This window comes from Toxorhynchites rutilus, chromosome 1, assembly GCF_029784135.1.
Source record: "Toxorhynchites rutilus septentrionalis strain SRP chromosome 1, ASM2978413v1, whole genome shotgun sequence".
NCBI lineage: Eukaryota > Metazoa > Arthropoda > Insecta > Diptera > Culicidae > Toxorhynchites > Toxorhynchites rutilus.
This window is the reverse complement of record NC_073744.1, coordinates 88,487,584-88,500,136: the sequence shown is the minus strand read 5'-3', so window position 1 is coordinate 88,500,136 and position 12,553 is coordinate 88,487,584. Positions and strand designations below refer to the sequence as shown.

At 40.3% G+C, this 12,553-nt stretch overlaps 1 protein-coding gene across 2 annotated transcripts in view; it reads right to left on the bottom strand.

The window, feature by feature from the left end:
* Positions 1–5,189: 5,189 nt before the first annotated feature.
* Positions 5,190–12,553, bottom strand: part of LOC129774695 (ceramide kinase) — a 44,874-nt gene continuing 37,510 nt past the window's right edge. For both annotated transcript variants that reach the window (XM_055778569.1, XM_055778576.1), the window contains 4 exons: positions 6,970–7,335; positions 6,528–6,910; positions 5,859–6,109; positions 5,190–5,799 (listed from right to left, as the gene is read on the bottom strand). In XM_055778569.1, coding sequence (XP_055634544.1) covers positions 5,691–5,799; positions 5,859–6,109; positions 6,528–6,910; positions 6,970–7,335 — 1,109 coding nt within the window. In that variant the 3' untranslated portion in view covers positions 5,190–5,690. The remainder of the gene's footprint in view (positions 5,800–5,858; positions 6,110–6,527; positions 6,911–6,969; positions 7,336–12,553) is intronic.

Here is a 12,553-nt window from a genome sequence, read left to right as displayed (position 1 = left end):
ACCTCACTGCTTCTAGTGCTTTGCCTTTCAAGCATTTTCGTAAACGCAGCATATTCTCCTCGTTTGAGAACCCACACATTGAGGTTGAGGAGTTGAACATTGAAAAGAATAGCGGCTAGTCCTCCGGGTTCTCACTGAAATCTGGCAAGTCCTTGGAAACCGCTTGACGTGCGGCAAGTTGACTTCGATATAGGATACACACTGTCTCGTCGTTTACTGTTCTTGCAGGTGGAGCAACTGGATATGATGGATAAAGCGGAGTTGATTCCTGTCTAGGAAAAAAATCATTGCTCTCTACTAGAGTGCTCGGATGCAAAGGAACGTTGGATGGTTGGATGTGAAGTGGGTCTTGGTGGGCGCGTAGGTATACGCTGCCCTGGCTGACCATGTAGGTACGAATGAATCGATGGTGGTTTATTGTGCTGAGCGAGACACGGAGTTTGGCTCTCCTGAGGCTGCTTCGAGTTATTCAATGCGGGTCCATTTGTCTCCTCTGCTAAACCGAAATCGTTCTGTTCACCATGGCATTCCGTTTCATTCACCCATTCCTGGATCTTCGACATCTTGTCCAAATCGCTGATGATCGATGACTTATCACTGCCATTATCCATCAGGATCTTGTACTTCTTCTCTAGTTCATACTGATCTTCAAGCCTTTGCAACGCCCGCTCTTTATTCCTTGCTGAGTTCGCCTTACTCTTTTCTGAGTTCGCCTTACTCTTTTCTGAGTTCGCCTTACTCTTCGGTCGATCCGTACTGGTACTGGTCTACTGCCGGCTCGATTTGACTTTGCTGTTCATTAGACGTACTGCGATGACTCTGGTGCTGGTGTTGGTACTGGTGGGGGGATTGATCGCTGTAGGTGTTGAGTCCTTTGTGGTATCGCATATGGGGCAGATCCAGGTCATATTCGCGACGTCATCCGTGACTTCCACGCACTCGTAGTGAAACCAATGCTTACAGCCATCATTATCACACTGCACCATTTGATCGTCATCACGCTTATTACACAATTGACAGTGGAAATCTAGTTTCAGTCGACAGTCGCGAATCGGATATCGTCTCGCATCGGACGGAGGTGGAATTAACTTTATTTGGTCACTTGCGGTATCAAACCTCAGCGCTTTTGGGTTCGCTCCGGTGCTTCTACCAGATATCGGGACCGATGAAGCATTTAATTGATTCGAATTTACCTGCGTACTGCAAGGAGGGGTAACTACGCCGACGGACGTGGTTGTGGCTACCACTACGTCACTAGCGTTACCTGCCGCTGCATCATCTACCGTCGGGACAACGCCCGCTCGCCCGGAGTTGGTGGATTTTTTCGACATCTCAGGATGGATTCGTAAAGAATTTTATAAATTGTTGGTTATAGCGAAGACGAATCAAATTTCATGAACTTGTTCAACAATTTTTTATTAAGAACAGGAGTTATAAAATTCCTAAAATTCATAAACTTGTAGCTAGGCATAATAACAATTGTGTTTGACTTACTTTAGTGATTCTTGCTGTTTTAATTATCAATTTTAAATCCGACCGTACTCGTAAATTAGGTGAATCAAGCGACACTAACAGTATTTTCCGTGGCGACCGTTCGCTTTTATCAGGAAGTATTAAAGTCTTTGGTTGTTGCTGGGCTGCTAAGTATACATTTTATAATGTTGAAATATTTTTCTGATTGTGAGAAAATATATGATGGCAATCTTATGATATCTATATCGCTTTTGAGTACCTGGTAGCAAGAAACAACTTAATGTGGTATCGCGGGAAACTCACACTTCCAAATGTAGTCACTGTCGTTGCAAACGCTATCAAATTATAATAGATTAATATTTTGTGATTCGATGAGAAAATTCAATTACTTCAACCACCGCTCAATACTTTTATCGAGGAAATTTCTCAATATTTTTAAATTACTTCAATCACTTGTACGCACTTCACTTTTCTGATGACAGGAGATGAATTGTTGTTCTTGTTTTGTCTGCTTCGTCCTACCGATCACGGCGATCCGTCAACCGGTAACGTGTGGCTACAGATCAGTGGCGTAAATCTATGGTAGGGGCAGATGATAAACATTTCGATGGGGCGCAATTAACACAACCCCCAACCCGCCCCCCCCCCCCCCCGGAATGCGCGGAGGTTCCTCCTGAAGCGTATTCTTCGTAGTAACGCCAACATCGAGTACAGCCAAGGTCACTGCTGGCCGCTGGTAGATACCGCCCGTTGCAGTCTGTACTGTCGCCCGTCTTACCTGACCATCTGGAGCCGGACTCGTGGCAATCACTCTACCTTTATGAATTTTAGGAATTTTTTAACTCCTATTCTTAATAAAAATTTGTTGAACAAGTTCATGGAATTTGATTCATCTTCGCTGTAACCAACAATACTGAGAAAGTGTTTCGCGAAGAACAGGAGTGATCAGAGCGATAACAAAAAAATTTCGGGTGGAACGGAATACAATTACGAGAACGTCATATTGCTCCGGAGAGAAGGAGCATGTGAGCTTTGGCAAAACTCAGACGTCTTCCGATGTGAGATGGTGTAAGATGAGGGAACCTTTTAAGCCCTCCTTATGTGAGGATTTTTCACCAAAATTTGACGAATTGTCGCTCTAGCAGTTAAGTGGTTGAAATATTGCTTTATTTGCACATGACCCATTCTAGCGTGACGTGACAATGGTTTAACTCACTAAAAACAGTTTTTTTCCGTTTTCATGTATAAATAATACGATTTCCAAATGGTAAACGATATTAAAGTGAAATTGAGAAAATTTCCTACAAGAATCTTCAGTAGGAGAATATTTCGCAGTAGAATTCGCTCGTTGCCAACCCAATACTTTTGTGACGTGACAACACCTGTCTTTTTGCGGTTTCCGACTTTTGAACATTAATGTTGTATTTTCAATTCTGTTTCAAAACATACAAATAAACATTGTTCTATGATTTGTCAATGAATTTGTCAATAAGTTGTATTAAATAAGAATTTCACCGTATTGTATCAAGCTATATATATATATATATATATATATATATATATATATATATATATATATATATATATATATATATATATATATATATATATATATATATATATATATATATATATATATATATATATATATATATATATATATATATATATAAGTTATAAGCGAAACCAGGCTTAACCTTCAAAACCATCAACACAGAGCACGTGTTGTCGAGCGGGTAGTCATTGAACGAGGGTAATGATTTAAAGCAGGGTAGTTGAAAGTGTTGTCAATGGGTAGATTAGACAAGTTCTCGCTGGATATAAAATATGGAGCAATGTCAAAATAAAGTAGTTCTAGCCTAGAGCTCAACCATCCAACATGTTCTTGTTCAATCATCTTTCAGAACCTTAGGTGATTATAACTGGCGCAGTCGGTAGGATCTCGTTGGTTGTTTCCTAGTGCTGGTGAGTGGAGCCTGTTCGCGACCGGAAAAAAGTGAGCATAACTTCAGGGAAGGAAGCGTCGCTAAGGGAATATTAGCGATTTGAAGCAGTTCCCCACGGGCACCGAGGGCAGCAACCGACGGGACCAACATTCTGTTTACGAGAATATCGATCTTATCATACCCGGAGAAACTTACGATTGGCACCCGGCGAAAATCGTCACCTTCTTCCAAATCCTGCAGCATACATCAGAAATCGGAACGAGACGTTCCTCGCTTGAAGGGGGAGTAGTTATAAGCGAAACCAGGCTTAACCTTCCAAACCATCAACACAGAGCACGTGTTGTCGAGCGGGTAGTCATTGAACGAGGGTAATGATTTAAAGCAGGGTAGTTGAAAGTGTAGTCAACGGGTAGATTAGTCAAGTTCTCGCTGGATATAAAATATGGAGCAATGTCAAAATAAAGTAGTTCTAGCCTAGAGCTCAACCATCCAACATGTTCTTGTTCAATCATCTTTCAGAACCTTAGGTGATTATAACTTATATATATATAGTATTTGACTATTTGACTGACAACAAGTCAATCTAACTATAAAATATTCTCCAACTGATGATTCTTGTTGGAAATTTTCTCAATTTTACTAAAACGTCGTTCAATTTTGTGTGCTTTATTCATGAAAACGCAAAAAAAGTGTTTGCAATGAGTCAAAATGCTGTTACGTCACACTGGAATGGATCGTATATTTTTCGTGACGTGACAACAACTTCTGGAGACAGTTGATACTCCTCTGTTTGTGGACTGATCTCAACCACATTTCTCATTGTTTGCTCAGAGAAACCCAAGTATAAAAATGTTTGAACCTATGTTCATCTGATAAACTAAAAAAATGCTCTATTTTTGTGACGTTACAACGCTTCAAATTACCTGTTTTTCAAATGCTTGTTTCATATCATTCACAAAATGAAACGTAGGTCTACCCATGACTCTTCAAACAAACATTTTATCACCCATTCAATGGTATATAGAAATTGAAGTTTGGTTAAGCATGTGCGGAGATATATCAAGAAACATAAAAATAGTGAAAACCTAAAATATTTCAAATATATTTATGTAGTTTTTTAAACTCGTCTCTCTCAAAGTTTGGTTCATAAAAATTAAATTTGTTACAAAAAAAAAAATATGATATAACTAGTGCTTACTCAAATAACGTTTTCAATTTTCTCCTAATACGAGATCTGAAATTTGGTTCTCTGGTGCATAACCTCATGGAATCGGTCACATGCGATTTTGAGGTAATCGAACCTGTTCTAGCTATTTCCCGCTCATCCCGGTCAGAGGGCTTCGATTTACGTGGAACTCCCTGCTTCTTACCGTATACTTGAGGATTCGTAAAATAATTGAGCACTACTTGATGGAATCGTCCAATCCAATCCACGGCTTTGAACCGCTCACTGCCGATTTTGCCGATCTCTAATTCAGGGTGTGCGGAAAGTTTTATCATTCCCGAAAATGCAGAGTAGATTTAATTTATTTTATGATGTGGATCTCAACATTTTTTCCACGTGGACATTATCTGTATCCCTTACTCACCTCACCGTGGACACACGTGGACATTCACTATTGTTTTATCGAGTTCAAATTCCCATTCCCTATTTAGCTTGTTTTGCTCGTAAAATAATTATGTAACTACTAATGCTACACTAACGAGCTACAAAAGCCAGTTGACAAAGAATGCTGAAAAGATCAATAGAATTAAAATAAAACCAGAACATAATTCTGAGCGAGTAAGTTTTATTCCAACTTCATACAAAACCAGCACATGAGGATGCATTACAAAATATATGCGACTAGTGTTAATAGGGGGATTCAACTGAAATACCTATCTCATAGGTGCCTTCTTATTGTAATCTTAACTATACTTCCTTGCTAGAATACTCGTTTCTGGACTCAGAATCCTAAACAGTAACACTATCAGCTAAAACTAGAAAGGATATTCTACCAGCGACTATCCATTTTTTTTTGCTTTTATTACACTTTTGGATACTGTGATTCTACCGGAATGTTCCATTGACTAGAATGGAAATTTCTACAATACAAAACAATATGTATTTTAGAAGACAAAAGTGCCAAATCTTAATGTTAAAGTCTTAAAGCATACACAGATACTTTTTTCCGAATACCAATCACAGGTAGGTTTTTTAGAAACTAATTTCTGGGTAGAAATGATGGAGATTAATCTTACACTTCATGGGATGTCCTCACGATATAGGAGTTATTTACACAGCCCACAGCAGTTTAAGAAACTTGGATTATTTTCAATACAGCTATTGTCATGACAGCTGACTCCTCGGCGAAACACATTTATTAGCTGGCAATTGCATCTGCAAATAAAGTTAGTAAAGTAGTCTGTTGATAGTATAATATAAATAACTGCACGTACTCTACTGTGATATTTGTATCCAAAAGAATTTCCCCGTCACAGTTCCATGTAGATACGTCGTTTTGCCTAGATGTATTCTTCGAATTATCGCTGGAGTGGTCTACATTACAGGTATTGCTTGTTGAGGAAGTTTGCTCATGCTCGCCGCTCTCCATTGCCGTATTATCCCGCCCTTTGTCAGGAAACTGCCGAGCGTCTCCGTGGAATGAAAATTTCTTTGTTCGATAGATCTTTACAAACGGTAAATCGCTCTGTTCATTCAACGGTTGGGAAGAGGAAGCGTAGAGAAGAAAAAACAAAACAAGAGTGGTTTTTTATTATGCGCACGACGTCCAAGCAAGCGTTGTAAAACGTGTGCGAGGAGATTAAATACTAATAAACCAGTTGTGAGCAGTTTAACTTAGGTCAAGTTCGAGGTTGTTTGGTGAGTGAGTAGATGTGGTCTTTTTAGTGATCATTCTGTTGCAGCAAAAAACACAACAGCTCGTTTGAGGAAATAGTATACGGATACGATGACAAACGGTGTTTTGTGTTAGTTTAATTCGTTTAATTAGCATGCGTTTCACTCTCTCAAGATAGTCGTTATTGGAGTTTAATGATTATGCCGGGTACGGGTATGATACAGTATGAATCAAATATGTAAAAAGTATCTATGTTTGTTCAACTTACAATCTTTTTCACTTTGGATGACATTGCTTGAAGTAAACGAATATTATTCAGGAATGATGTATGTCGCACTAGTATCAGATCTATATAGCCATCACCAAGGTGACTGTATGGATTAAATCCTTGCGGACTTCGGTAACATGAGCAAGAAATGTTAGCACCATTAACCATAAGGAACCTTCCACTGACAGTCACTTCTTCAATATCACAGTTAATTGAGTTGTTATTCTTGGTCGATGCCAGTTGACAGCGCTGGCAATTTTCCAAACACCGTACTCCATCGTGAGGATTGTTACGGTCCACTCGAACGCCGTCGATATCTTCTTTCTCAATCTGTATTGTAATGTCCGCTTCATAGCCACGATTTCGCAGGAATTTCTTAAAACCTTCAATACAGAAAAAAGGCATTATGCTGATCCTAAAATAGATTTCAATTTGTATGTACCTGAGTAATCATATCTTTTCGGGCCCATCCACCGATAGTTCTCACTATCCACTGATACATCGCCAAGAAATCCATAGGAGAGTACGCTGGCGTACAATTTGAGCAGCTGTGGTCGATTATTATCAATACTATCTTTTTCAGTGGGCTTACAAGTTGCGTTTACGTTACTAGGAGAAACATTGCTATTACGATATACACTGGAAATGTCTAATCCGTAGGATTGACCCAGGATTATATGAATGATGGAAGTTTTAACGTCTGTAGTTCCATTCAAGCAGTATGCTACGGTATCGGTACTACCGGCTGGGATAATACCGATGGGAATAGTTGGTTTCGGAATATATGGTGGTTTATTTATGTCCATTCCTTCAGAAAAAAGTAAAAAAAGGAGAACTTATATGTTACACATATTGATTTCTTTAGTTAGACATTAGTCTAACATAAACTAAAACGACACAGTAATGAAATCGCCAATTTTGTAACTTAACGTTGAGAGTCAAACTTCAGTCTGGATTTTCGTTCAAAGGTTGCTCAAATTCAACTTGCTTCATAAAGGGTGTGTCACATCAAATGGCATCACGGAAAAAACGCTGTAGAAATTTAATTTTTAAGAATTATATCTTCAGCTTTGGTTTTATAATCAGATAAGACTGTATAGATCACGTTGGCCATGCTTCACTGTCAATTTTTCGTAAATTTGGAAAAATGTCGTCGAACGAAAAAGAGCGTCGTGAATTAATCCTGTACACTCATTTCGAGAATCCGGAGTTGTCACATCGGGACATCGGTAAGATGCTGGGAATCGTCCAAACCACGGTCAGCAGAGTACTAAAACGATACTTCGAGAACCTAACCATCGACCGGAAGGTGAAGAACGGCAAAAATGGATGCTTCGTCAGTGGAAAAGATCACAAGCGCGTAGTTAAGCAGTTTAGACGTGATCCGAGAAGTTCGGTCCGGGATGTCGCCAATAAGCTGAATTTATCAAGTTCATTCGTCCAGCGGACCAAGCAGCGGGAGGGCCTGCGTACATATAAGGTTCAGAAGGCTCCTAACCGCGACGAAAGGCAAAACATGGTGGGGAAGACGCGAGCCCGGAAGCTGTACACCGAAATGCTGACGAAGCCGCATTGCCTGGTAATGGACGACGAAACCTACGTCAAAGCGGACTTTCGTCAGCTGCTGGGCCTGTTGTTCTTCTCCGCAGAGGACAAATTCAGCGTTCCGGAGGAGATTCGCAAGCAGAAACTATCCAAGTTTGCCAAAAAGTACATGGTGTGGCAAGCGATCTGCTCTTGCGGAAAGCGGAGCGCCCCCTTCGTGATGACCGGCACGGTAAACGGGCAGGTTTACCTTAAGGAGTGCCTACAGAAGCGCTTACTACCACTATTGAAGCAGCACGAGGGCCCGACCATCTTCTGGCCGGATCTCGCTTCGTGCCACTATTCAAAGGACGTGTTGGAGTGGTACGAAGCCAACGGGGTCACCTTCGTGCCAAAGGAAATGAACCCGCCCAACGCGCCGGAGCTTCGCCCAATAGAGAAATATTGGGCGATTATGAAGCAGGCCCTCCGGAAGAACCCAAAAGTTGTCAAATCGGAGGCGGACTTCAAGAGAAAATGGATTTCTGTTCAAAAAAAACTACAACCTGACGTTGTACAGAACCTTATGGACGGGGTAAAGAGGAAGGTGCGAGCATACGGGCTTGGGCTCGAAGTATGAATAAAAAGAAAATGCCAAAAGTTGTTCAATAGTTTTTATTTTACTGTCTAAAATTTTCAAAAGGATCGGTCTACTGGGCGAATTTCTACAGCGTTTTTTCCGTGATGCAATTTGATGTGACACACCCTTTACGTCCTGCCGTTCGTAATAACTTGTTTTCGAGTTCATCTTATATAATAAATCCACGTTTCAGATTCTAATCGTAAGCCCGAGTCTATAGAGCAATTCCAAATGAAATCGACAAATGACAGAACATGAGTATTTTTATTCGAATGAAAGTTTGTATTCCGTTTGGGTTGGAGGTATTCTACAGCATTTGGGAATTTTTCGACTCAAGTGTAACTTTTGAAAAGGGCGTATCGATTTTAGTGAGAGAAATCTTTGATAATTTATATCTCAAAAACTATGAGTCCTACCGAGATAGTCCCCCTTATTCCACGCGGCGAGTGAGGTGAGATAGCAAGGTTTCTCGCTTCATTGTGGAAGCTACCTTACCTTTTAACTTCTTTCCGATACCCGAGTCGATAACATATGAAGACACGACTTCAAATCTTACCTAGTGACAAACTATAAAGGGTGTGTCACATAAAATTGCATCACGGAAAAAACGCTGTAGAAATTCGCCCAGTAGACCGATCCTTTTGAAAATTTTAGACTGTAAAATAAAAACTATTAGACATCTTTTGGAATTTTCTTTTTATTCATACTTCGAGCCCAAGCCCGTATGCTCGCACCTTCCTCTTTACCCCGTTCATAAGGTTCTGTACAACGTCAGGTTGTAGTTTTTTTTGAACAGAAATCCATTTCTCTTGAAGTCCGCCTCCGATTTGACAACTTTTGGGTTCTTCCGGAGGGCCTGCGTCATAATCGCCCAATATTTCTCTATTGGGCGAAGCTCCGGCGCGTTGGGCGGGTTCATTTCCTTTGGCACGAAGGTGACCCCGTTGGCTTCGTACCACTCCAACACGTCCTTTGAATAGTTGCACGAAGCGAGATCCGGCCAGAAGATGGTCGGGCCCTCGTGCTGCTTCAATAGTGGTAGTAAGCGCTTCTGTAGGCACTCCTTAAGGTAAACCTGCCCGTTTACCGTGCCGGTCATCACGAAGGGGGCGCTCCGCTTTCCGCAAGAGCAGATCGCTTGCCACACCATGTACTTTTTGGCAAACTTGGATAGTTTCTGCTTGCAAATCTCCTCCGGAACGCTGAATTTGTCCTCTGCGGAGAAGAACAACAGGCCCGGCAGCTGACGAAAGTCCGCTTTGACGTAGGTTTCGTCGTCCATTACCAGGCAATGCGGCTTCGTCAGCATTTCGGTGTACAGCTTCCGGGCTCGCGTCTTCCCCACCATGTTTTGCCTTTCGTCGCGGTTAGGAGCCTTCTGAACCTTGTATGTACGCAGGCCCTCCCGCTGCTTGGTCCGCTGGACGAATGAACTTGACAAATTCAGCTTATTGGCGACATCCCGGACCGAACTTCTCGGATCACGTCTAAACTGCTTAACTACGCGCTTGTGATCTTTTTCACTGACGGAGCATCCATTTTTGCCGTTCTTCACCTTCCGGTCGATGGTTAGGTTCTCGAAGTATCGTTTTAGTACTCTGCTGACCGTGGATTGGACGATTCCCAGCATCTTACCAATGTTCCGATGTGACAACTCCGGATTCACGAATGAGTGTACAGGATTAATGCACGACGCTCTTTTTCGTTCGACGACATTTTTCCAAATTTACGAAAAATTCACAGTGAAGCATGGCCAACGTGATCTATACACTCTTATCTGATTATAAGCGAAAGCTGAAGATATAATTCCTAAAAATTAAATTTCTACAGCGTTTTTTTCCGTGATGCAATTTGATGTGACACACCCTTTAGTCACGCCATTCGCCTACGGGAAAGCAGTGACTTGAGTCATCTCACCTCATTCGCCGCGCGGAATAAAGGGGAGTGTCTTGGAAAGAGTTATAGAGTATTGATGTTAAAACGTGAAAAAATATACACTGAGAAAAAATAATACTTTTTTATTTTTTCTGGAAAGCTGAGGATTTTTCACATAACATTTGTCGAAACCAGAGAGACGTTTTTTTCGTTTTTGAGTTATGAGTTTTTTGAGTATTTGAGTTATTTTATTTATATTTATGTCCACTTGCAAATAACATGTTTCTCCGTTACATGGAATAAATGTTTGATACAGAAAATATGATAGAATGGAGACAGCCCTAAATCGGACAATTCCTTTCTCGAGTGTTGCTCTTATAAACACATTCGGCGATCCATTTTTATTTAAATAGATAGAAGATGATATAGGAGTGCGTTCTTTCACATTAGAATCCATTTCCACTTTCGAACGAAGATCAATTTCGTTACCGCAAACATCAAATGGACTAACAACGCTTGTCACTATATACTTGTAGAACATATGCGAATTGAATGTTCAGAATTTTCCCATTTTCCTTCAGAGTTTTCCGAAATTTTCAATTGCCATGTTTGATTTGATTATGCTTGGTTGAAATATTTGTATTACTTTTACGGAACCCTCTCTCCATTCCAGAGGAGGGAGGGGTGTCATACCATCATAGAAAAAATTCTCGTACCCAAAAATCCTCACATCCCAAATTTGACTCCATTTGCTTGATTAGTTGTCGAGTTAACCAGAAGTTTGTGTTTCATTTGTATTGGCAGTTGGATTATTTTGAAAAAAAATACATGAGGACATGTTTCGAGTTACCAAATTTTATTTTATGAAATAAAAATATTTTTTAACGTTGTATTTGAAATGTTATTTTTTCTAAATAGTTGATCCCAACCATTCCGAATAATGTTTTTTTTCGAAAAAAATATCAATTGTATTGGATACGCTTTTATAAAAATGAATCGATCATGTCACTTACACCCCTTTCATTTTGAGCCACTCAATTGTGATTTTGAACAGTTGCAATAAGATGATGATGATGGTCCCGCCACCTTCCCCTACAGAGGTTGTCCAAGATGTCCAAGACTCAACCGAATTGTTAACGTAGGACTATAAGAAGCAAGGACAGGCATTGCGTAACAAATTTCCATCTTCATCCGTTGAAGAACACAGCTCTCACTCAGGAAAATACCTTTGTTACAACCGGCTTGAAATATGCTGCACTTTGAAGCCACCTTTAACCCGGAAACAATGCGCAGCTTTCTCTGCGTTTTTTTATTTTTCGTGTGTCAATGATTTGTTCTGTCTGAAGGTTCGAAAATTCATCCAACTTCGAGAAGGTAAAAGTCTTGTCTACCGTAGTTTGAGCCTCTTCATCTGCATCCCTTTTGTTACTAATACTACGTGCTAATACGTTTGGAGGGTAAAGCACCATCGAAAGCACTTAGACGACCCTCGACGTAATTCCCAAAAAAAGCACACGCGAGAACCGGTCGCCGAAAGCAACACTGCAATTTGAAGCCACTTTTATCCCGGAAACAATGCTCGAATTGACGGAAATTGTTTGATCGTTCGAAAAAAGTCACAAATAAGTCCCCTGAACAATATGTGGACAACGGGAGAGTCACGACTCAATGTTGAAATCATGAATGTTATAATTGTCAAACAGAACTTGGATCTGGAATGTGACAAATTTAATGATAATACTTCCAAAAATCATAATATCCTTCACAACGTCACTTAATCATCTAAATGTTCCTTCGTTGTAGAGATCAAAGTAGGTACATCCAAGAATGTTTGATCATTTTGTTTTATACTCGGCTTTAATCACTCAATTTTTTTTTCGAAAAATATGATATTGTATCCCATTCACCCGAAACACGTTTACCCGAAGCACATTTACCCGAATGTAACACATACCCATACCCGAATGTAACAAATACCCGAATGCAG